Below are 26,326 nucleotides of genomic sequence, written 5' to 3' on the forward strand. Positions count from 1 at the left end.
ATGAGGCTGGCGCGGCTGCTGCGCGTCGCCGCCCGGCCGGCCCGGGCCCCGGGCTGCGCACCGCCCGCCCCAGCGCCCGCCGCAGCCTCACCTCGGACGCGGGCTCCGGCCCGGCGCCCGAACGGGGCGTTCCGGGCCAAGTGGACTTCTACGCGCGCTTCTCGCCGTCCCCGCTCTCCATGAAGCAGTTCCTGGACTTCGGTGAGTGCGGCCGGGGCCTCGGGCCTTTGTGCGCGGCCCGGGGCGGGGAGCTGCGGCCGCGGACCCCCGGGGCTGGGCCCGAGCCGGCCCCCTCTCGCCCGAGGCGCACCCCCTCCTCAGCGTCCCCTCAGGGTCTCCCCAGGGTCTCCTCAGCGTCTCCTCAGCGTCTCCTCAGGGTCCCCTCAGGGTCTCCTCAGGGTCCCCTCAGGGTCTCCTCAGGGTCCCCTCAGGGTCTCCCCAGGGTCCCCTCAGGGTCTCCTCAGCGTCCCCTCAGGGGCTCCCCAGGGGCTCCTCAGCGTCCCCTCAGGGTCTCCCCAGGGTCTTCTCAGCGTCCCCTCAGGGTCTCCTCAGGGTCCCCTCAGCGTCCCCTCAGGGTCTCCTTAGCGTCCCCTCAGGGGCTCCCCAGGGTCTCCTCAGCGTCTCCTCAGGGTCCCCTCAGGGTCTCCTCAGCGTCTCCTCAGGGTCTCCCCAGGGTCTCCTCAGCGTCTCCTCAGGGTCTCCCCACCGTCTCCCCACCCTCCCCGGCGCCGCGGCTGCGTCCTGCTCGGTCACGGAGAGAGCCGTGTGCCCGGGGCTGGCGCGGGCGGCCGGGTAAGCCCGGGAGCGCGTGCCCTCTCCCTGGGCATTGTTGAAAACAAACCTCGAGGGCCGCGGGCCGGACGGCCGCCTGCCTCGCATCGCACGTGTGCACAGGGCGCTCGCGGCCGGGCTCCTGGGCCACCGCGAATCGTGTTGGGAGTCTGTGGCGTGACGAGAAATGCTCAGTTTTGCATATGATGATTGCATAAAGTTGATGTGATGATAAGGGAAGCATCACATGTGATTGGCCCACTGTTTTCATAAAATGTTTTCCTTGCCAGAGTGTTTCCGCCAACAGCTCGTCTTCATCAGCAAGTCTTGAGCCTGTGTAAAGTGCACGAGTACAAGATGCTGTGAGATTTATCAAGATTCACCCCTGTTGTAGCAACTGCCCATCCACTTTCCTCTTCCTCAGATGGGTGCTTTCTGGTTTTCTCTATAAAGGAAGCAGCGGATTTTAGAGGACTTGCAAAGTTAGGCATTTAACTTTGCTGTTTTCACTTTTAACAGGAATATAGGGGAACCAAATAAGACATCAGTGTAAAAAAAAAAAAAAAAAACAGTACAAAACACAGCAAAGCAAAAACAGACAATTAGAAATCAGAGACGTACTGCAGGGGCGGAGGGAGACGGACCAGAGGGAGGGAGGGAGGGAGGGAGAACAGGAGACTGTGGTGATGGTGCTCAGGTGCCTTGAGGAAGGAAATTCTATGGGGATTCAACGAAAACTCTAAAAAAGTAAAATTGAAGTAGAAAAATTATCATCTGCATTGTGAGTATTATAAAGTCACAGAGGGGTCACTTTTGGAGCTGAAAGATAATCAGCATCGTTGGCACCTTTATCTTAAAATTGTGGCTGTCAGTGGCAATTACTTTTGGCCCAAAGCCCTTGGTTTTTATTTTAAAATGACTGTAATATGATTAAGGGGTGAATTTCACCTCATTCACAAATATGCCATTAAACTTTTAACAAAAAATATTTTCTTTTATACTGGAATTCTTGCTATTGACAATTTAGCTTTTGCTTGGGTTGTCTCAAGATTAAGTTAGTGAGTTTAAGATACATTACTAAAATAACACGACTTTCAGTTTAACTTAAATGGAACTGCTTGCCAAAGAGGATCTACAGCTGTTCTGCTGGGCAGCCTGATATAGGAGTGGAGAAAGGAACAGGCTGCTTTCCAGGAATCAGACAATTAAGGGGATCTGCTGGAGGAGAAACTTGAAGATGGTTGCTGAACAGGCATTGTTATTTTTTGCTTTTTGTTATCTACAAGCCCTCCTCTTCACTTGGTTTTTGTTTATGGTAATTTGTGTAATAATTCTGTACACAATAAATGATTTTTTCCATGAACATGTCAAAATTTGTTTCTTAGACAGGTATTTACTTCTTAGGAAACAGATTTTTTAAATGATAGCAACACATTATAGGCTTTTGCAGGTACTGTTGTTAATTGCATTATGCACCTTGCTCAGACTTGCTAACGTTGCCATAGTTCTAAGATGGGAGATCACAATAAAGATACAAGTAATGGAGCCTGGAAAATGTCTTCACTGCTCTACGAAGCCATTGGAATGTCAGGAATTAGAAAGTCATTTGGGATACCTCACAACTCTGGCTACTGGGTTATCTCATCTCTTGCCTCTTCCTTGCCCTGTCATTATGGTGACCTTGTTAAATAACACCCTCTTGGCTCCTGCTGCTTTATGGTATTTACTTACTGTTGTTCCTGTCATGTTTGGTTTCAGGATCAGTGAATGCTTGTGAAAAGACCTCATTTATGTTTCTGCGGCAAGAGTTGCCTGTTAGATTGGCAAATATAATGAAAGAAATAAGTCTTCTTCCAGATAATCTTCTCAGAACTCCATCAGTTCAGTTGGTACAAGGCTGGTAAGATTCCTGTCTTGTGTGTGTAATGTCATACTCGTGTGTACTTTACTCAAGATTAAAGCAAATACTTATTTACTCTTCAGTGGAATCTTAAGGTAGTGGTAGCATTCCTATTCCCTTTGAAGAGTATGCTATGCTACCACTCCTTGGTTTTGAAAAAAATCAGAATTGCACAGAAATACAGACATTAAGTTTAGGATTTGTTATTAAATAGGCAGGGATATGTTATAATTAAAATATCTACCTTTTATTCATGGTTAGAGATTTGTATACATTACCTTTAATCCCTTCTCCATTTTACAGAGGAGGAAACTGAAGCATCTTCAGGTTATGTTCTTTGCCTAAGGCAGTACGACTCACTGTGGAGCTACGATTCAAAACTAGATTTGTTTGTGCTACTTCTGCTGTGCTTAGAATAATAAAATCTATTAAATAGTATATATATATTTTATGAACTGAATTTGTTTTATTGAAATATCTATAAATCACAGAGTTAAAGTCTTTATCTTACCATTTCAAAATAATTTAGAAGTCTTTGGAATCGTTAAAAACCTATACTCTTTTTCAAAAAATGACAGTAGCGGTAGGAAGGGTGTGCACACTTATGTGGCCACCTATGTACAGCTTTTCTTTTAATTTATTAGTTTAAGTGTTGTTCTCTTAAGCACTCTACGTTTCAGACAGAAGAGTTGACCACAGCGAAGTCTTAAACAGGACACATTTAGTTGCAAGACATTTTCCAGTTATGATTCATGGAAATCCTAGCTTTCTTGTAGACATTATTGATATTGGAAAAGCTAATCTAAAGGTAATTTTTTAAAAATAACCAAAAGGAGTATATGGTTGCAACTTATGTGATATGCTGTCTAGTTCAAGTATGGGACAATTATAAATTAAGAAAGAGGTATTTGTTTCAGAACTATGATAGACTATAATAGAGAACTTGTCATTTTCTATGGAAGCTTATTCTTGTGTTTTTAGATTCTTCATTAAAAATAGAATATGCTGCATTTTTAAATTGGATGTGCCCGACACTTTGCCATTACTCCAATATCTCCTAAATAAAGACATTGTTTTCTTGCCAATGAAGAGAAAATTAAGAGTTAAAGCAAAATAATAGATATCAGAATCACTTGACTTTGGAATGCTTTAGAATGCAGTGAGGCATACTGCTTATCAGGAACAGCTTTGCAAACCAACATACGCACTTACAGTTTTTTGAACATGTTCATTGCCCCTGCATGACTGCTCAATGAGGGCAGTTTTAAGTCAAAAGCAACAGACAAGCCAAAACAGCTATTGCTTTATTAAACATCATTGTATTGTAATGTTGTTAGTTCTGGTCTTGCACTGCCATTGTGTTTGGTGGCATGACCTTGAGAAAGTCTTATGACCCTCCTCATTTTGCTCTTTCTTTAACAAGTAATTTGCTACTTTGAATTGTTACATAAATTAAAAATCTACATTTCCATAGCTTTAGTGTTTTCATTCAGTTCTATTGGAAAGAACTGTGTTAGATTATGGGTTTTAGTTATACACTTCGAAAATTACAGTTTTAAACGCGGTCATTTAAATTAGATTCTTAGACCCAGGTAGGCTACCCTCCACATTTTCCTTAGTCTAAGATAAGTTAAAAGTCATTTGCACATAGTTGTTGGTGACAGATTCAGTTCTCATGACAGTATTTATACTGCAATGTACATTGGTGAATTTAAGAAATTTAAAAACTATTTTATGGAGTATAGAACTTTTTAAAATAAGGAAGTAGAAAAAATCTTAAAAATTTTAAACAAAATGTAACATGCTTCTACAACTTTGTGCTGGACACTTAAGCTTGAATGGGAATGATTATAAAAATCCTACATTAACCATAATTTACAGCATTCTTCTAAATTAAACATTAAAAAGTGTTAAAATGCCTTTTGAACATTCTCAAGATATTGAACTTTCAGCAAATAAAAAACAGATTTACCTTATTGATTTGATTTTTAGGTATATCCAGAGCCTTCAGGAACTTCTTGATTTTAAGGATAAAAGTGCTGAAGTTGCTAAAACTATTTATGAGTAAGTACACTGTTTTGGACCTATTTGGAACACAGTTTTTCTGTCCTTCAAAAATCATACATTGGGTCACAGGGAAATTGGTTAACCTTTATTTTCCTAGTATTCCACAACGTTTGGTAATATGTCTATAGCACCCCATACAGGCAAGGCTGGGGATAAGAAGCATGTTGCATTCCTCTGAACTACTCTAAGAAAAGACAGTTCATGTGATGAATGGAAATCCAGAGGTGGTTCAGAGCAACTTGGACCATTAGGGGACCAGTGAGAGCCATTCACCTAGAGAGTGCGTGCTTCTCAAGGACCACTGCTTTGGGCTCCAGCTGACCACTGCCATGCAGAAACTCTATCCAGATTGTCTGGAGGGTAGGGTTGGGCAAGGGGGGAGGGGGGTTGGTGTTTAAAGAAAAACTACAAATCTAGATTTTTTTTTAAGATTTATTTATTTATATAAGAAGCAGGGTACAGGCCAGATGCGCAGGAGGGTGAGGATTCACCAGAGACAGACTGGTAGCAGAACAGGCAGACTGACAAAATACACTGCTGGGGGGAGCAGCGGGCGAGACAGGAGAGGTCTGCTGCGCCATGTGGGATTCTTGCCAGACGACTGGGATCGAATCCTCACTGCAGAGGCTGCGGACAGCTTCACAGTGTGGTGTTCATCCGCCTGCTCCACCAGGGAGACCCCAAATCTAGATTTTTTTATGTAATTCTCTCAATTTTGAAAGATTAGCAACTAAAAAGTTTAAAAACACAGAAGACCTACAAAAACAAGTCTGTGGGTCTTTTGTTTATGAACTATGATAAGATAAAGTAATAATGTTAATAACCAACATCTGAGAACTAATAAACTCAGTAGTTCCCTCAGTAGTTACTTGCTTATTTCAGTGGATGTTACTCAAAACTTATATACCACCTCTTTTCCTGTCTGAGTCTTATACATTCTTTCTTACTATCTTTAAAAGTAATGCCAGCACTTCATATTTTAAACATGATTTTCATCTGAAAATAACAAGAATTTACTTTGTGTCTAGGTATGGAGCACACTTTACACAAATGATGTCATTCAATCTTTAAAATAACTAGATTGAGAGAATATATCTGTGTACAAGGAACTTAAGGTTGCATTAATGTAATTTAGCCAACACATCTTCAGACCAGAATTTGGACCCACTGGTCTTACTTGAAAGTAAACATTATACTATAGAACTTTTTGAAAATGGTTAATCACACAGAGCCCAATCTAAGATGTAAACTGAGCAGTCAAGCAGGATAAAACTGGTTTTGGTTTTAACAAGAGGTGAAATAAATGAATAAAGAGTGACTTGAACGATGAATTGTTTGTTACTTTATTTTCCCAGTACTCAGTAACATTTGGATAATATGTCTATAGCACCCGATACAGGCAAGGCTGGGCATAAGAAACATGTTATATTCCTCTGTGTTGTTTGTATTTTGGATTAGCAATTTGGTTTTAAAGCAGATTACACAAACTAGGAATTCCAAAAATGTTTTGAGCTTAAGTATCATTGGAATAAGTTAATAGTACTCAAGGTGATGACTTTCAATGGGAAAACACTCAGAAGTGTTAATTCTGGTGCGTATGTTACAAGATGGATTTTGTTACTTTATAATTAAGACTGCTTTCCTCTTTTCTCAGCTCTGTAAGTTAACCATGTGATAATGTCTTCTAAATGACAGAAATGAATTATAGTTTATTCGAAATTTTTTCTTTTAAGCATGTCTCTCCGTTTTTATAAAACTCGTTCAGTGAATGAAATTAGAATTCATTTCTACGTCTCTGTTCTAAGTGGCTCTCTGTTTGAACCCTAGGAAACAGTTCTAAATCAGACAGGCTTTATGGGTGCATTCATCTTCATTCCTTATAGAACATATTCCCTAGGGCCTCGCTGGTGGCGCAAGGGGTTAAGATGAAATCTATGAGGCTATCCGCAGCCTCTGCAGCACGAGTTCCATACCTGGCGGCCAGGGAGCTACCCACATGGCACAGCAGACCTTTCCTGTCTTGCCCGCTGCTCTCCTCAGCAGTGTATTTCGGTCAATCTGCCTGTTTTGCTCCTTACTCTGGCTCTGGTGAATCCTCTCACTCCCCACACCTCTGACCTGTACCCCAGTTCTTGTATGCATAAATAAATAAATCTTTAAAAAAAAAAAAGAACATATTCCCTAGAAGCAAATGCTCAGTTACTACTTTTTCTGAATATCCCTGGAAATACTGTATTTGTAATGAGTGCTCAGAGGATCTCAGTTAGTAATGGTTAAAAAAATCCCTTAACATTTTTGGATTGTTTGCGTCAGCCAAGAAAACAATTAAATTTCAAAAGTTTTATTTTGGAAATCTATATACCTCCACAGATTTGACATATTTTGTGACCTGAAATCTATTTGAATAAGTGTAGGAAAGCTCACACTGATGTGTGGTTTACTGAATTAAGGACTTCTTGCCTAAAGTAATTGATTGAGCTTAGATTACAAAAAATATTTGACTGTTTTGACAGATGGGTTTGTTTAGCTTTACAGATACTGTAATACGTATCAGGAACCGGCATAATGATGTTATTCCCACAATGGCCCAGGGTGTGATTGAATATAAGGAGAGCTTCGGGGTAGATCCTGTCACCAGCCAGAATGTTCAGTACTTTTTGGATCGTTTCTACATGAGTCGCATTTCAATTAGAATGTTACTCAATCAGCACTGTAAGTGTCCAGAAGTCAAAGAAGAAACTAAATAAAATGTTTTGGTATATTTTAAAATTGCTTGGAAAACTTCCTTTTAAGTACCATTTTTAATTTTGCTTTCTTTTTGTGCATAAAGAAAAGTATAGAGACTACCAAAAAGGGAAGTATTTTTATTGAATGTTTATATTTAACATCATGTAAAATACCGTGTGTGTGTTTAAGGAATATATTTATTCTACTGTACTATTTAGAGAAATAATATTAAGATCTGGAAAAGAGCATTAGGTATTTTAGTTATTTTGTTTTTTATTTTTTATTTCTTGGTAGCCTTATTGTTTGGTGGAAAGGGCAAAGGCAGCCTATCTCACCGAAAACACATCGGAAGCATAAATCCAAACTGCAATGTAGTTGAAGTTATTAAAGGTAAATATTTACTTTTTTCCTTTTAGAAAGTGTGCAAAAATCAAAATTGTTACTGTAATTTCTTGATATGAATACAACTGAATGTGAGATAAAATGGCAAGGACAAATGCATGGGTTTGAAAATAACCTTATAATGTTAATTGTGCATTATGTATAGGATGAATATTTTTTGATACAATGCTTTGTAAAGCAAGGTTTGGTGATATTTGAAGGTATCTGTTTTACTTAAAAAAATTCAAGTTCCCTCTCCCTCCTTTCTAATTCCCTTAGCTAGGAACCATAATTCATAATAGTTAGGCTTTCATTTTTCACTTTTTCCTATTTATACCACATATTTTCATGCACATACATAATTGTTGGTCTACATTGTTTTTGATTCTGGAAATTGGGATACTCTATGCATATTTTTCTACAAGTTTGCAGGCACTATGTGTCATGTTCAATGCATGTAGCTGTACCCCAGCTTTCTAAATGACTGTCTGGAAGTATCAGGAAGTATTAATTCATCTTTCTATTGATGCACATTTAAGTTTTTTAAATTTGTTTGTGTTACCAACAATTCCGCATTGAATAATCTTAGATAGTATTTACTTTTCCTAGTATTTTAAAAGGCGAGATGTCTAGAATTGTAAATGTTTTCTGTAACCTGCTGTTTTCTTTTAACTTTGTTTATTGTGTCTTTTTTTTCATACAAATGTTTTTGTTTTGTAATTGTATCTGTCAGTTTTCCTTTATGGCCGGTAGGCTTTGTCATATCACACTTAAAAAGACCTTGCCCAAACTAAGACTATTAAAGTAAATTTTCTCCTCTAGAATTTAAAATTTTGATTTGTCAGTACTATTACCATCTTAATGCATGCAAAAGAAGTAAACCTATTTAATGCTTTTGTTTGTTTGTTTTGATTCACACTAGATGGCTATGAAAATGCTAGGCGTCTGTGTGATTTGTATTATATTAACTCTCCTGAACTAGAACTTGAAGAACTAAATGGTAAGCCTGACATTCTTTTTTCCTCAATAATTAGTGTTATGATTATCTAAGAAGAAATGATAAGAATTTAGATTTGTTTTAATATAAAAGGACTTGTCAGCCTCTTTATTGCAATGAGAGTTGCAGGAAAGCAATCATGTTAAAATACGTGTGTGTGCGTGGTTAGTTGTATTCTTTCTGAAAAACATTTTGGCTTTATCTTCCCCATTTTCCTTTTTTTATTGATGGCATTGATTCTTTGCTTATTTTTGATTTTCTGGTTCGTCACAGAAAAAAATGGTGCCGTGAAAATTACATTTGAGCTTTTTATGCTCTTTTCGGTAATAAGGTTTGCGTATTTAAGAATTTTACTTCCTGAGTTGTAAATCCTTTTTTTTTCTTAAGATTTATTTATTTATGCATACAAGAACTGGGGTACAGGCCAGAGGTATGGGGAATGAGAGGCTTCACCAGAGTCAAAGTGGGTAACGGAACAGGCTGACTGACTGAAATACACTGCTGAGGGGAGCAGTGGGCGAATCAGGAGAGGTCTGCTGTGTGTAAATCCTTTTTTACTGAGGAAGTAAAATGACTGGGTGTTGTAAAAGAGGAAAGCAGATGCTCATCTCTTTGAGAATCTGTTTACTGCTGATGATTTTCTTTTCACCTTGACTAGTGTCTTTGGGACAAAAAGGCTTATGTACCTTATGTACCTTATATGCCTGTTGAGTTTATTTTTCCTAGAGGTAGACTAGTTTAATACAAGAACAAATATTTCCAAAGTTAAATGATGAAACACTAAGAAGAGTGAAATTAGATAGACATTTTATTAAGCTGTCTTCTAAACTGGCAGGGGCAGCAAGGCACTAAACCTTATAGTGAGAGCGCAGTAGAAGGAGTTACCCGATTGAAAATAGAATTGCTGGGTGTTTTTTGAAAGCCTTATTAACATATTTGGTCCATAATACTGTTCAATAAATAAAAAATCACAGTGTATAAGGGCTAGTTTGGGAAATTGAACTGCTAGGAGCAGTTTCCAGGTGGTCCATTTCTATTCCCAAGGGACAGTTTATTCAGGGGAATTAGAATTCAATGTTTGGGTGAGTCTTACTCTTTTGCTCTACTGAAGATTCTGTTTTACATACTGTGCTCCCCACCCCCAAATGAACTACGAACTGTTTGAATGTAAAATTAGTGTCCCTTGATAAATTGATGCTAGCTTAAATTTTTATTTCAGATTTATGCCAGAAATAAGATTTCTTTCCTCTTTACGTAGTGTGATGTGGAACATTTTTTTAAATGGCTTTAAAAAGAAGTGTATCCATCTGAATTGGACTATGAAATTTGTAGACTTTTTTTTCTGGAAAGTAAAATCCTGACGTTAAAGTTGAGTGTTCTTTAAAAAGACTCACTGTCATAGAGAAGATTGGGAAGATGAGTGGTTAGATTGCTGTGCAGGATCCCAGGAATGACAATAGGACATACACTGGTCACTGGTAGTTATAAATCCGTGTGAGCATGGGGTTTAAATGCCAAGTACAGTGAAGAGCTGGTGTGGGCGTTTTCCCCCAAATAATACTGTTCTCCATACTAAATGTTTTCTTTTCATCACTACACAATTTATCAGAAATGCTTTAAGCACTTCTCTCTGTACTTTTATATTTTTTTCTTCTGCTCTGTAGCAAAATCACCAGGACAGCCAATACAAGTGGTTTATGTGCCATCCCATCTCTATCACATGGTGTTTGAACTTTTCAAGGTTTGTAAAATAGTATTACATAAACTTTATCTGTTCTTTCCTGAGGTTAGGAATCCGCCCTGAACGTTTTCTACTGGGTTTTCCTCAGTTTCATTAAAAGATGTCATTCCATGTTAAGTGTTATATGATGTTGCTGAGACCAGCCTTTTGTCAATACTGACAGGCACCTCCATGTAGTGGTAAGCTCAGTCCCTGGAGTCAGAAAAGCCTGGATTTGAATTCCAGTTCTGGCACTTAGTATATGAATAACTTTGTGGAAGCCACTCAATCTTTGTGGGTCTCAGTTCCCTCTTCTGTAAAATGAAAGCAGTTTTCTCCAGGTTACTATGAAGATTGGGAATAATGAACTAACTGTCTGGTAGAACAGAAGGACACATAGATTGCTCAGGAAAGTTATATTTCTATTTTTACAAAACAAAACATTCAGAAAAGTGATTATCAACTTTCCACTCTTAAAGGACCAGAGTCCCACTATTATATGCTTTAAAAAAAAAAAAAGCCACTCATATTGGCTTACAGAGCTTCCACTGTAATATTTGCTCTTTGCAACATATTTTGAAAACTAAGTAAAATTATGCTAGTACATTTTTTTCTCTGGTGACATACCAATGGCACTTGCTGGTAGACAGAAAAGTGAGATTTGAGGAGTGGTACATGTCCCTGTGACTGAAAATATCTGCTCTAAATCAACCCTGAAAACTCTTGTTTTAGTTACATTTTCAGCCAGCTGCAAGCTAGAAGGAAGAAGTGGCTTTCAGCTTAATACTGAGACAGAAAAATACACTGAAATACAGAAAAACTGAATTTGTTAGAACAAGAAGGATTCAAGAATGCTCTTTTGTTCTAAGATAGCATAAATATATCTAATACCTTACAAAAATCTAAGTAGTTAAATAAATAAGCCATGGGTACTTAAAGGATTAAAACTTTTTTTTTCTTTGACATTTCAGTCATATAAAGATCTTGTGTCCCATATGCTTAATAAGAGAAACACTACCATATTATATAACAGATTTTACATAAAGTCAATACCAGTGACTTCCATCTTGAACCTAATCTTAAATGACCTTTGGTACTAGTGATAGAGTCTCCTTCTTAGGGACCCTTAATACTGCTGATTGGTGTGCCTGGAACTCACACCCCTATTTCCAAACGCAGTCCCATATTTTGTCCTTTTAACGGATCTACCCTAACATATTAGGGTTAATATTGGCATTGTATACTTTGTAGACTTTAAAAACTGATCAAAACAGTTTTATAATGTAAATATTCTTAGTTTGAAACAATTGGTAAATTGGATTTGTTTCCTCATCATAAGATCACTTCTGTTAACTAGTCCTATAATTTTTTTTTTCTTAAAGCAATTTCTGACGTTTAAAATGTTTCTTAAAAATAGAGGCTGAGCTGTTTTCAAAAGGTTGCAGTTGTATGGGGAATATAAAAATAAAATTTATTATTAAAAAAATAAATTAAAAAAATAAGATTTGCCCATTACTGACTAAAATTATAAAAATATTTGGGTAAAATTTTCTGCTTTAATGTAGATTAGTTAAATGTGTAGACAAGTCTGGTTTTGGAAAATATGAACAATTTGGTTGGACTCTTTAAATCAGCATACCTCCCAAGTACTCCAAAACTGACTTAATAATGGTTATGAGAATTATGATTCTCTTTAGTATGTTTCCACAGAATTTTTTTTTTCTTTCAAGTAGTGCATGTGTTAAAAATTATAATTAGTTTCTCTCCCTTTTTAACGCTGTGTTTTTCATGTAACCCTGATGTATTTCAGAATGCAATGAGAGCGACAATGGAGCACCATGCTGACAAAGGTGTTTACCCACCTATTCAAGTCCACATCACACTAGGTAATGAGGACTTGACTGTGAAGGTAAAGGCTTTTTTTTTTCTTTTTAAGAGCTATCTGGGAATGTACATAATTTCTAGAAGACATAATTTATTCCTAAGGGAAAGAAATACTGTACCTAATAGATAATAAGCATATTGCTTCATTTATCTGGAAGATTATATATAGACTTATCTCTTGCGTCTGTTTCTATTCTGTCCTCATCCAAATGATTCAAGTTAAAATTCAATCTGGAGACAAAATAGCAGTAATCATGTATATTCATTTTGATAAGTAAATCTAAAATATTTGGGTATTTGCCATGTTATTTCGATAGTGCTTCATTTTTCAATTTTAAACAATGCCTTTCAATCTACTTTTGTTTCCTTTGATTCTCGTAATAGCTCTTTAGTCAGGAGCACAGGTTATTTTTTCCTTAAATTTACAGATAGGGAAATAGACAATGTGACTTGCTCATGATGACACAGGGCTTGAGATCAGCTCCTCTGACAATGCCATGTGTACAGGCCAGAGGTATGGGGGGTGGGGAAGTGAGAGGATTCACCAGAGACAGAGTGAGGAACAGAACAGGCAGACTGACTGAAATATACTGCTGAGGGGAGCAGCAGGCAAGAAAGGAGAGGTCTGCTGAACCATGTGGGTAGCTTCCTGGCTGACTGGGGATCGAACTCGTGCTGCAGAGGCTGCAGATAGCTTCATAGCTCTGCTTAACCCCTTGCGCCACCAGGGAAGCCCGAGTTGTATACTTTAAATGAGTGAATTGTTTGGTATGTGAATTATATTTTAATAATTTTTTTTTAAAAAAATATAAAGGCTCAGAAGGTTCTTGAACAGACTGTTCAGTACAAGCCTTGCCTGGCTTTGGCCTAGTGCTCTTTTTCCTCACATCCCAAGTCAGTGGCTGCATCTGTTCTTGTTACCTCTTTACATGTAAATGCTTGTTTTAATTTTTGCCAATAGAGGTTTCACCCCATCACTTACCTTAGACTTTTAGATTGAAACCTGTGGGTTGTTTCCTCCCTCATTCTTTTAGCTTGTTCAAATTATTGACATTTTCTACCTTTGTTAAGAATTCCTCAGTTAAGAATCATGTGAAAAAAAGCTTTTTTCTGTCTTACAATTCTGACTGCTCTTTCAACTTTGGTGTTTGGTTTTTATTCAGTAAATAAAAAGTATTTTAGGGTCTCCTTGGTGGCACAAGGGGTTAAGCACCGCACTATGAAGCTAACTGCACCCACTGCAGCACGAGTTCAGTCCCTGGCCAGCTAGGGAGCAACCCACATGGCGCAGCAGACCTCTTCTGACTCGCCCGCTGCTCCCCTCAGCAGTGTATTTCAGTCAGTCTGCCTGTTCTGCTCCTCACTCTGTCTCTGGTGGATCCTCTTCACTGCCTGCACTTCTGGCCTATACCCCCATTCTTGTATGTATAAATAAATAAATCTTTAAAAAAAAATAAAGTATTTTAGACACATGTCATTTAAGTTAAAATGCAGTTGTCTTAGTTCATTCACTGTTGATTTTGTAGAGTTGACAGTGAAAAACTGTTGGGCTCTGGGTGAGTTCAGGGATAGGGGCTCTGGGTGAGTTCAGGGTTAGTACATTTCCTGGCTTCAGAGCTGTCATCAAGTCAGTAGTGGTTCCTTTCACATAAATTAGCCCAGAGTGTCCAGTGTTATGGGAAACAAGAAGTTAGGGGTGAACAACTCTTGGTTCAATGGCTTTGAGAAGTGGTGATTTCATGCACTAAAGAGAGAAATTTAAAAATAAATGCAAACTTCTCTTCCTCAACCTGCCTGTTGGCGTGAATCCCCCACCACCTTGTCTTTATGATCTCTTTTCTTTTCCTTGGCATAGGCTAATGTTCCCAAGATTCTAGATTTTTTTCCTTTATATTATCTTAATCAGAGATATTTTGGTTTTGTTCATTTTCATGTCTCCCAACATTTCGTCGTCAGGGAATCATTCTTTTTGCCTTAAATACATACAGACCAATATCTGTCCCTCCCATTCTTCTATCCTTCACTTTCCCTGAGGAGCCCAGATCCTCTCTAATATTATCTGTGAGAATGCTTTTAAATTATTTTGGCCACTCAAAAGAACATGTGTTCATGTCCATTTACTATGTTTTGGGCTTCAAAGCAAAGAAGGTTAACTTTATGAGTTTTGAACTATAATCCTGTGACTTTGCTTGTCCCCCTTCAGCTCTAATAAGATGAGATTTCTCTAGGTCACCTCTGCCCTTTCTGCTCAGCAACTCTTCTTTTCTCCTCTTAGCCTGTGCCTAGAAATCACTTCTTGTTTAATGCCTGCTGGATTGCTCTAGTCTTTCTGGTCAAAAGAATAAGGAAAACCTGGAAATACTTATCAGGTCTAACTTTTCATCTTAATATTCTATTATGCTGTTTACTTGCTTAATATTTACAGAACACCCACACTTCTTGCTCATGTTACTAGCAAATGTGCAGCAGAGCATTAAAGGATGAATAATTAACAAATTGATGGATTTCAGAGAGTACCCAGAGCTCTTTATTCATCTTACTAAAATTAACTCTTTTAACAAGACTTTGAAGCCATAGCCAAGAAAAATTTCAAGTATAATGCTATGTACAAGTTCTTAATAAAGTCCTTGTATATTTTCATACTGCAGTTATCTAATTGTGGACATATCAGAGGCAAGTCCTCAAATGGTATTGAGTGGATTTTTATTTTAAAAATTAAAATAACTATGTAATTTCCATTATGAAAGTAGTATCTGTGCATACTATAAAGATTTTCAAAGTCTGTATGAGAAGTCACTATAAGTCATCCAGCATGTTGGCTTTTTATTACATATCAGTGAGTACTAATTTATTTATCTGTATCTATATACATGTGTTAAAGACACATTTGTTTTTATATGACAACTATGTTAATGTGATAGTGACATCAGTGTAGACTTTGTGACAATGATTAGGAAAATAAGCTCATGTTAACTGTGAAGGAGAACAAAATGAAGACAATCTGTGAATAAATTACTCTTTAAACCTACCATAAGATTTGATTTGGAAAGTGATATAAGAACAACATGAAGTGTGTATAAGCACATTGGAAAGTTGTCTGGAAGTGTTTACTGTGCATTTGTTTATAGATAAGACTCTCAAACATGATGAGTTTGAGATGATTTAAAGTGGTGAAGTGGTTCTGCTTCTTCCTCTCTGAAAATGAAAATTATACTGTTTCCTTTTTTAAAAAAGATTTATTTTGATTTATTTATGCTTACAAGAACTGGGGTGTAGGCCAGAGGTGTGGGTGAGAGGACTCACCAGAGACAGAGTGAGAACAGGCAAATCTACTGAAATACACTGCTGAGGGGAGCCGTGTGCGAGACAGGAGAGGTTTGACTCACTGGCCAGGGATCAAATTCATGCTGCAGTGGCTGGTGATAGCTTGATAGCACTGAGATTTTAACCCTGTGCCACCAGAGAAGCCCCCTTTTTCTTTCGTTAATAAAAGTAATTTAAAGTAGTAAAAGAAATTCAAAAACTAAAAATCCAAGTTATTACTCATAATTCCATAGACAATGATATTATAAATCATCATACACTTATATAATTCTTACACAATTAGAATATTCCAAATGTTTCTTCATCATTTTTTGCTAAATAGCAATATTTTGTGGTCATCTTTCATGCCAATACATGACATACTGCATAATATTTAATGAATAAATTATATTTTAGAATATACATCGATTTACTTGAGTCCCTTATTTAGGTTGTAATCTAGTTTTAATTATTCACATTTGGTGGATATTCCCAAACTGCATATTTTTATGACAATTAGGATAAACATTATCAAAGGATGATGCACATATTTTTAAAAATTGTGTTTTTTTTTAATTGAGGTAACAGTGATTTATAATACTGTATATGATTTAAAGGAAAGTATATATTTGCAGATACATATTTCCACACCACACCCACCACCTAAGGACCCATAATCCTCTATCATAGCCCACTGGGCCCCACTTTGGTCACTACCCACAGCATTCCCCCTCTGGTAGCTCCAATTCTGTAGTCAGAATTTGGATTTGTTTTGGTCTAGTTTCATCTGTTATGTTTTGTTATATTCTGCATGGAGGTGAAATTACTCGGTATTTGTCTTTCTCCTTTTGATGTATTTCACTTAGCATAATACCTCCAGTTCCATCCTTGTTGTTGCATGTTGCATTTTTAATCTGATTGCCAACAAACTCCACCAGAAAGGGACAACACTCAAGATAGGTTTAGCTTATGCTCCACTTCACGCTATGCAGTACTGTAAGTGCAACTTCGGCAAATAGACTAAGCTAAGCATTGAATTTGTATTGTGATGGAGTTTATTGTGTATTAGAATTCCACCTACTAGAGATGTTGTGTTAGGTCCACTAGTAAGGGAAATGTTTACATTCACAACATGGATGTGTGGTACTCATTTTGAAAAGCAGCAATTTCCAGCCAACAGTTAAACTGTGTCACTGTGAATGTGTGTTGCTATTTAGCTATTTATGGGACTTGGTCATTCAACCTGATCCTTCTCATCTTAGATGAGTGACAGAGGAGGTGGTGTTCCTTTGAGGAAAATCGACCGACTCTTCAACTACATGTACTCGACTGCACCACGGCCTCGCGTTGAAACGTCCCGAGCAGCACCCTTGGTATGTCATCAAGAAATGATGAAGTATGGTTTGGTGAATTTACCAAATAAATCAGTTACATTATTGGAAGCTATTGAAGGAAAATACTTTTCTCTAAATTTAAACAACCTTGGACAGTTTTGATTTTTTATTAATTGAAAGGTCACAAAACAGTGTTGTTTTAGAGTTCTCATCACTATACTTGATAGCAACGTGTCAGTAGTTATCATGTGGTAGACCACATTTTGATGTACTATTTCTAATATGAAAACTAAAGTTCTAGTTTTACTAATATTTAGTCAATACTAATTTAAACCTAAGCGTTAGTGACTTTTCTCCAGTACTTATAGTTAGATCTCATGTTCTAGACTCAGACATAAAACTCAAGTTTTAATCAGTTTCTTCAACAGTAAGATGACTCAAATTATAATTTTTTGAAGTATTTTTTAATTGATCTTAGTTCTCTATTTTCAAATTTAATAAATTAGTTTTTGAATTGACTCTATCCTGATCTTCTAACTCCCAAGAAAGCACTTTGCCAAATCCCCAAACTGTAATATGGGAAGAACTCTGTTCTTCTAAGCTTTGAAACTTCTCTGGGATGTACCCTAAACTTATGTTGTAGCATAATGAGATACACTACAAGATAGATCTCTTTTAGGCTCTTCCTAGGAAGTTCCTAGAAGGACTTCATTCTCATAGTTTTACCTGTTACAATGTACTTGTTCTATAGTTACAGCCATTACCCAGCTTAAAAGAATTGTCCTAGTAATGTGCCTCTCAAGTTGAGATATGGTGTTCTTAAAGTAGAGATACATAGCCAACGAGCAGACCGGGCCAAATAATAGCCATGAGCATCCACTTGGATTCTGATTGTATTCTAAAAAGTAAGGGGAAGAGAAAGAATAGGCTACACTTAAGCAAAACAGATATTGTAGAACTTTTGTGGATAGTGACATAGGTATTAGTCCAGATTCTGGACAAACTGACTGGTTCCATTCCTGAGTGCACTATATCCAAACTATAGCCTTGGGAAATTATTGACCTTTCAGTATAACAACTTCAGTATAACAACTTTTCCCCAATTTTAAAAATTGTGTTATTGTGTAGATTGAGTTAATACGTGTGAAAATGCTTTTTATAGTGCCTGACACATAGTAAATGCCATATAAGTGCTTGTGGTTTAGGATGCAAGAATTATAGGAATTTTTTAAAAGATTTATTTATTTATGCATACAAGAACTAGGGTACAGGCCAGAGGTGTGGGTGGGGAGAGGCTTCACCAGAGACAGAGTGGGGAAGAATGGGGCAGAATGACCGAAATACACTGCTGAGGGGAGCAGCGGGTGAGCCAGGAGAGGTCTGCTACACCATGTGGGTAGCTCCCTGGCAGGGGATCGAACTCGTGCTGCAGTGGCTGTGGATAGCTTCATAGGTTGCGTTTTAACCCCTTGAGCCACCAGGGAGGCCCAAATTATAGGAATTTTTTTTAATTTAAATTTTATTTTTATATTCCCTATACAATTACAACCCCCTTATTTTGACCCCAACCCCTCCTTTCCCTGCCCCCCACCCCCCATAGAGTGTCTCTGGTTCATAGTTGTTTGTTGATTTTGATATTTTCTTTCTTATAGTTATTCTTTTTCCTGGTCCCTTATTTAAGTATTTTAGATTCCTGCTATGAGTGAGACCATCCGGCCAAATTATAGGAATTTTTAAGAAAATAGGAGGCTTGACATGCCATGGTCTTCCCTATACACCTACGCAAGCTTAGTGAGTTTAAGATTGTTACTAAGCTCTGACAAACTGTCCTTGCTGATGTCATGACCAGTTTGTAAGTGGCCCAAAAAGCAAAAAGTTGGGGCAGATGGAGAAAGACTGCCTAACGCCACGAGCGTGGTCATCTTGTCCTCTGAGCACTGCGAGCTGCCTCCTCGTGGGTGCCTTCTGGTGGCATCTGCATGGACAGATACCTTTACACTTGAAGCCCACTCATTGAGGACCCTTCCTGTTTCTCTCTTGCAACCTCCTTCTCATCAGTTATCCGGTTTTATGCTTTATAACTCCCTAATCAGTCAGCCAGCCTGTTTGCTACTGCCCATGTTTGCCTACCACCGTGTAGGTGGTAGGATTTACTTCTACTCCATCTTTCATGTCTGCCCTTGAGAGGGGAGTCATCTTTTGTCTGGTGCCGGCAAACTGTGTAGGCCCACCACTGGACCAGGCCATGCTGTTTTTCTTCACTGTTAAGTATTTATAAAAGACTCCATAGGTGAGCCCTTGAGTCCATGGGTGTGACTGAGGGAGAGGCTATGTTTAAGTAGATTAGGCATAGGGGATACTGAGCCACCTGCTTATGCATCTTTTTTGGGACAATTTCTGGAACTAACTAGTGTATCAGTCAGGGGTCCCCAAAGGGACGAGATAGTTCAAGGAAGACTTATTTACAAAGAGATGAATTATAGAGGTAAAGGTAGGGATAGTGTGAGAATCCAGGACAGCATTAAGCCTGTCATCAAACTGAATCAAGTGGATGAAGAAAAGGAAAAATTAGTGGGGCCTAGAAAAAAGGAAAACTTTCACTTGCTTACTCTCAAGAGAACTAACTTTAATAGAAAAGAAGGAGGGGAATGAAAACCCGACTTAACTCCCTCTGAAATCTTCCTCGGGCTTCCATTGACTGAACCCACTGGAAGCAGAGGGCACAGGAATACACTGACATCAATTCAGGTTAGCCTCCCAGGCTAAGGGGAAGTATGGGGAACGAATAGTTTATTTTGAGGGGCAAACAGAAAATGGTTAGAAAAGTCAAGTAATAAATGGTGGAAGCAGGTAAAATCGGAGCCTGGATTGGTAATAGCATGCTGATTCCTGGATCCACATAAGCTCTTAACTAAAGTATTATGGGCAATGTCATCAAACTCTTCTGACTTGGTGATGAAAAACCATTTTTCCATGGTAGGATTTTTCCAGATAAAGAAGGCTTTTTCAGATACTAGAAACAGGATGAATAATGATCTAGAAATAAGAAACACTGATGATATGTTTGAGGAACTTAAAAGCAGGAGGTTGGATTCTGCTGAACTAGAAAGTGGGAGGCAAGACCTGATCTTATCGTTCTTGAAAGCTCCTTTCAGAAGTCTGGATTTTTATCTCTAAGGCGATGGATCGCGGTGGAGGGTTGTGCTTTGAAGATTTTCAAGCAGGGAAATGACCTGTCAGTGAAAATTAAGAAAGTAGACTGTTACGGATCTCTCCAGGTTCAGAACAGGCTGGGAATTTATAGTGTGAAGTCATGAGATAAATCTGTTGCTGTAACAAGGCTATATTTTACTCTTGCTCCTAAAAGTGAGAACCTATTTTATATAGTACCTAAAAGCAGTACCTGGGATCCTCTAGAGCAGGTCCATGAAGAAAAGTGACATGCTTTTTTTCCAGCCCCCACTAGTCATTTTATAGAACAAAGAAAAGTCAGAGTTTGAAATGACCAGAGGGGAGTCATCCAATATAGTACTCAACTAAGCTCAGCTTGATCATTATTCACATGTAATAATTAATAGATTTCTTAGATGCAGATTCTGATAGGCATAGAATACTTAGTGGCACTTCAACTAGAAAAGTATTTCAGTATGTGGCTTTCTGAATAGATTTCACTTTTCTCATCAAACAGGCTGGTTTTGGTTATGGATTGCCCATATCACGTCTTTATGCGCAATACTTCCAAGGAGATCTAAAGCTATATTCCCTAGAGGGTTACGGGACAGATGCCGTTATCTACATTAAGGTAATAACTTCTTGATTTAATAATAGATCTTTTCATTATAAGAAAAGATGCCAATTTTCAACTTAATGAAATTTAACTACCTCATGTTATTAAGATATCAGAACATTATGGTTTTTTACATAAGATCTCATCTATTTTTATAAATGATTTCCTTGATTTGGGGGAAAGAAGTCTCTTATCTGTAATGATCAGAGCTATGGTTGCTAATAGAAAAAAGCTGAGCTAAAGTTAGGAACCATAAAAAGTTACATATTTTACAAATTTTAATTTTGACATGAAGCACCTATCTTCTAATGTACTCCCAAGGCTTTTTCTTTCATATGGGTTTGCAGGTTGAAGTTTCACTTGTCTTTCTTGTAGACACTCTCTGCGTCATTTTGGTTTCTTTTAAGCAAAGACATGAGTAAGCACATTATCATTTGGGATTTTTCCTTTAAAGCTGCAAAGCACACCTGCCTCTGGTAGGCATAGGCTCACTTGGTGGGGGAGCAGAAGTACTTAGTCCACTGGCCTGGATGGTACATGGTGTTATGGAGGGATCAGTATATTTTATAGGAATGGAAAGCTCTGGGTTTCCATGAACCCATTGGATTGGTTGAACAGTGGGCTGTTTGTACCTAATTATTTAGTGTCTTGTTCTGCCACTAGATGGCACCTATTTTGTAGGAAATGCTCAAAACTATTAGAAAAAGTTTTTAACTGTAAAGGTTGGATTCTTTCAAGAGAACAGTTATTATTTTTTTAATCATTTAAATTGTTTAGAACTTTAAAAGGGTGATACAAAGGCAGTATTTTGTCACCAAAAATAATATTTTTGATCCAGCCTGTTTATTCCTTATAGGTCAAGGGGTTCTGGCAATTTTGGCATGTTTAAGAGAATACGTAAGTGCAAGGTTTTTAGTTCCATTTTGGAAAATGTAGACAAGCAATCTTACAGAATCATTAAAATCAGTATCAAAGAGCTTTCTTAGTGTTACTGGGCTGAAATTTCTGGTTCCATATTTCTATACCTTGAGAAATGCCTAGCACTTCAGTTTGAAAGTCTGTTGAAATATACTAACTCGAAGGAGATAACAAGGAACATAGTTTATCTCAGGTTCCAGAGATTTATGGGAAGCTGAATTAGAACAGTGAATTAATGCTAATATCTTGGAAAGTGAAATTATACATGAGATAGTAAATATATATGCTATATCTGAAATTGGTTATTTTAATGGCAGGAAGAGAAACAGGATTAAACCCAGACAAGAATTGTTCATGCAAAAACGAGGATGCCTTTAGACATACCAATAGTTTTATACTGATTGATAGTAATGTTATGATGAATCTTTTTTTTTTTAAGATTTATTTTATTTATGCATACAAGAGCTGGGATGTAGGCCAGAGGTGCGTGGGGTGGGAGGATTCAGCAAAGACAGAATGGGAGCAAAACAGGCAGACTGACTGAATGAAATACTCTGCTGATGGGAGCAGTGGACGAGACAGGAGAGGTCTGCTGCTCCCTGTGTAGGGATTGAACTAGTACTGTAGTGGCCTTGGACAGTCCTATAGTGACGGGACTTAACCCCTTGTGCCATCAGGGAGGCCCTGATGAATTTTTAAAAGTACAAATGATTGTTTTGGGAAAATGTTGTATTCTAATAACTAAAATAGATTGCATTAAATGATTGTGTGATTACAGCATTAAGATATATATGTTAATTTTTGTGCTTTTATATTTAACAAATGTTTTTAGTGAGCCTACTTTTGTTCTGGGTCATGTTTTATAAAAGGCGTCTATTACATCTATGTAAAGTTTCTTTTTTTAAAATTGTATCTTTTTTTAAATTATATAGTTTTTACATCATTCTTCATTTTTTTATCATCTCAGGTGTAGTCCCCGTGGGATTCCCACCACCAATTCACCAGTGCACCGTCACCATAGTCCCTTGTGCTCTTCCCACCCCTGTTTTGATCCAACTCCCTCACATCTTTGTAAGGTTTCAATTCAGCAACCTCCAGGCTGAGTGGAAAAGCAAGCAGCAAACTTAACATGCACACCAAGCAGTGCCTTAGATTTAGACTATTCAGCACATTTCAAATGTGTGCACTGTTTTAAAATGTATGTCGCTGGTGTGATCAGTAAAATATAAATTCAGTAAAGTATTGCTGATATGTGGTAACCTTTTTGCTGTTGTATATTTTCTCAAATAATGGATTCTTTAAAAAAAAAAAAAAAGCCAGACTTAGGCCCTGTTTTTATCTTTCAGGCTCTGTCGACAGAATCCATAGAAAGACTCCCAGTGTACAACAAAGCCGCCTGGAAGCATTACAACACCAACCATGAGGCTGACGACTGGTGTGTCCCCAGCAGAGAACCAAAGGACATGACTACGTTCCGCAGTGCCTAGATACACTTGACACCCGGAAAGCCCAAATGTGGCTTTTGCATTAAATTTGGAAGGGACAGTGTTCAGAACTATACCAAAATATTTCATGTGTTATTTTCAGTTATCTATTTGACTAGCGTTTATGCCTGTTAGGCTTCCTTAAGGATAAGATTGTACTTATATTTTCACAACTAGTTGAACATATTTTTAAACAACTATGGTTTCGATCAGATTTCCTCTTTATGGTAGACTTCAGAAGTGTGGGTGTGTTTGAGTTTCTACAAGAAGTAATGTTTTTTTTTAAAAATACCTTTATGTCTGCTAGAAACATTTTCTTAATAATACTGGTTAGCTCGTTAGCCCATCTTTCTGTTTTATGGGGGAGTTCTGTCATCCTTTATTTAGTTGGGACAACTGTAATAAGATGGTCTTCAGGTGTACAAGTGACCAACAACTACAGGTCAAGCAGAAAGTGTAGAACCAGCTACTTCTCAGCATCTGCATGCATTGTCTTAGCTGTGAAAGTAAGTTATCATTTTAAAATTCTATTGCAATGTAATAACTAGTCTACTATGGACCTAAGTCATGATCACAAGGATTCTACTTTGAATGTGTTTGTGACTAACGCAAGGGGAGTTTTTTTTATATTAAAACAAACTGGCAGCTGCTAAAGTTCTAGAGAAATTTAGGACAAAGCGGTGAATCTCCAAAACTGAACTATCCAGTGTTGTGATTACCTGAGAACTTTTGAGAAACAGTTTTTTTGGGTCCTACTATGGACATGTTGAATCAAATTGATTCAGTATGAACTCTGTGGCTGGAGTTCAGAATCTCAATTTTTAAAATGCTTTCTAGGTAAGTCTGATGCCTTACCTAATTACGGAACTACTCTTTTGAAGTGCATAAATGATGATACCACATTTGCTAAAATAATAAAGTTTGAAGTTTCGGTTTTCATCTATTGAAAAGTCCTAAGTTTAAACTCAAGGAGTGACAAACTGAATTACAGGACTGGTGCAATTAGAAGCAGGAGACAGGAGAATAGTCAGATAACCAAAGGGCCAGAACCATAAATGTACAAGTCTTGTCAACTATGTATGTTTTAAAAAAACGTATCTAGAATTTATTTTGACAAGATATTTCTAAACCCAAATATCATCTTGGGCTTATCACAACAATCCTTTGCATTCATATGGCAATTTGTGGTTTACAAATACTTTGATATGTTAACTATTGGGCTTTCAAATAGAGAGTTATAGAATCATAAAGAGCCTGGTGATAATCAGCCTTGTTGTGAGACTCAGAGTGTTGTCCAAAGTTGCACAGAATTGGCGCCAGGGCCCAGGTCGTATCTGCTGATCAATCCCTCTTGTCAGCTGCCACGTCCAGGAGAACCATGAAGTCAGGAGACTGTGTTATTAGTTATTGCTATACCTCATCTTTAAAAATGACAGGGAAATGCATTGAAAATAAATTTTAAAGTAACATTTAAAATGTTTAAAGAACAGCTTTACTGCTTAAATGGGGGATTTATTTATCTAGAAAATACTTTGAGTTGAAGCACCTCATTCTTGAAAGGATTACGTAAACTTAACAGTTCTATATAAATTTGTTGATTGGAAGGATGTGAAAGGGCAGTTCCCCCAGGACCCTCATGTGAGAGGTGATGAGCTGTAACTCCGGGTGTGGGGTTTGCCCTGGGCTTCTCAGCTAATCTGACCAAATGTTGAGGAGATCTTTTACTTAGCCTGTCACTCCTTAATTACGGATTTTATGAAAAAGCAATAGGATATACTAATAGATGATTTCTATTAGTTCAGTGTGTTGCAGTTTTTTAGCGTTAAGTTATACTTTTCTTGTAATGATGAAATATTTTAGAATCCTTTGAATCAAAGTATTCAATTTCTTTCTTAAATGAGACATTTGTACAACTGACATTAACTTGATGTTTCTACTTATAAAACATGCTCCTATCCCCAACCCCAAATTCAAGCTCTTCCCTCTATTTAAGAAGAAATGGTGTTTTCAAAAGAAAAGTGAAATATTTATTTTCCTTTAGGAAAATATTTTCTTTTTAAGGCATTTTTACTTTGTTGTGGCAATGGACAGAGAATTACATACAAAAATATTTGGGGGGATGCTTTTTCCTAGTTGTTTTTAAATCATTGTGCTACCTGAAAAAGTTTTTAGATTCTTACACTATTTTGTTCACCAGCACTTAATGTGATGTGGTATAGGTATAAAAATTTACTAAAGGGTAAGTGAATAATAAGTGATTTTTTTATAACCTGGGCATTTAATGTATGTGCCAACACTTTAAAGAAAGAATTGCAAAAATATTCTGTCCTGTACTTCAAATACTGGCTGACTTTGGGTGTCTTCATACTTCATTGCAATCACTTTCTTGCACTGTGTGGTGTTTTTACATGAAAATGTTGAAGTGCAAGTCAACCATATTCTTTTATAAAATCTTTTGTGTATGAAAACATGGATCCACTCTTTATTTGAAAATAAATTGGGTCTACGTAGGCTTTTAAAAATATGATTATGTCTTTTATTTTTTTTATTTTTTAATTTTTTAAATATTTTAAAAATTTTAAAAATGCCCGACCCCCATCTCCTCCTCCGCCACCCACTGTCTACGGTCCTGGAGGCTCCACCGCCAGGGCCTCCCCAGCACTTCCCCCACCTTCCCTCCATGATTATGTCTTTTAAATAAGTCTCTTCCATCATCAAGGGTGAACATTCTATAAACATTCAGAAATTGTAGCTAGGTGACTTTCACTGAATTTCACTATCTTCAGTAGCGGAAGTATTTGGAACCTAGATTTCTAATGTGTATATTTTAATGGAGGAAGTAAGAAGTAGAGTTGTATGGTTGGAGTTAGCCTAGATTTTTATTATCCAAACATCTGCAGGTAACTGACATCACATAAATAAAAATCTGTCATGTGATTTTAAAAGATTGTATCTAATGTGTTCTTGGAATAATTTTTCACAGTATGGGTACTTATAGTAAAGGTCTTAAATTAACCCACATTACCCACTGCTTTTACCAGTTGAAAGTCAGA

The 26,326-nt window shown here is 37.5% G+C and overlaps 1 protein-coding gene across 1 annotated transcript; it reads left to right on the forward strand.

Moving 5' to 3' along the window:
• PDK1 (pyruvate dehydrogenase kinase 1) lies at positions 1–26,326 on the forward strand. The gene is given in 12 exon segments (XM_037523544.2): positions 1–31; positions 34–201; positions 2,530–2,671; positions 4,664–4,735; positions 7,266–7,450; positions 7,760–7,855; positions 8,769–8,846; positions 10,508–10,584; positions 12,374–12,472; positions 17,013–17,123; positions 20,773–20,886; positions 23,136–26,326. Coding segments are annotated over 12 exon segments (1,314 nt in total). The 3' UTR covers positions 23,277–26,326.

Source organism: Talpa occidentalis, unplaced genomic scaffold (genome assembly GCF_014898055.3).
Source record: "Talpa occidentalis isolate TD23 unplaced genomic scaffold, MPIMG_talOcc4v2.1 talOcc4.3, whole genome shotgun sequence".
Taxonomy (NCBI): domain Eukaryota; kingdom Metazoa; phylum Chordata; class Mammalia; order Eulipotyphla; family Talpidae; genus Talpa; species Talpa occidentalis.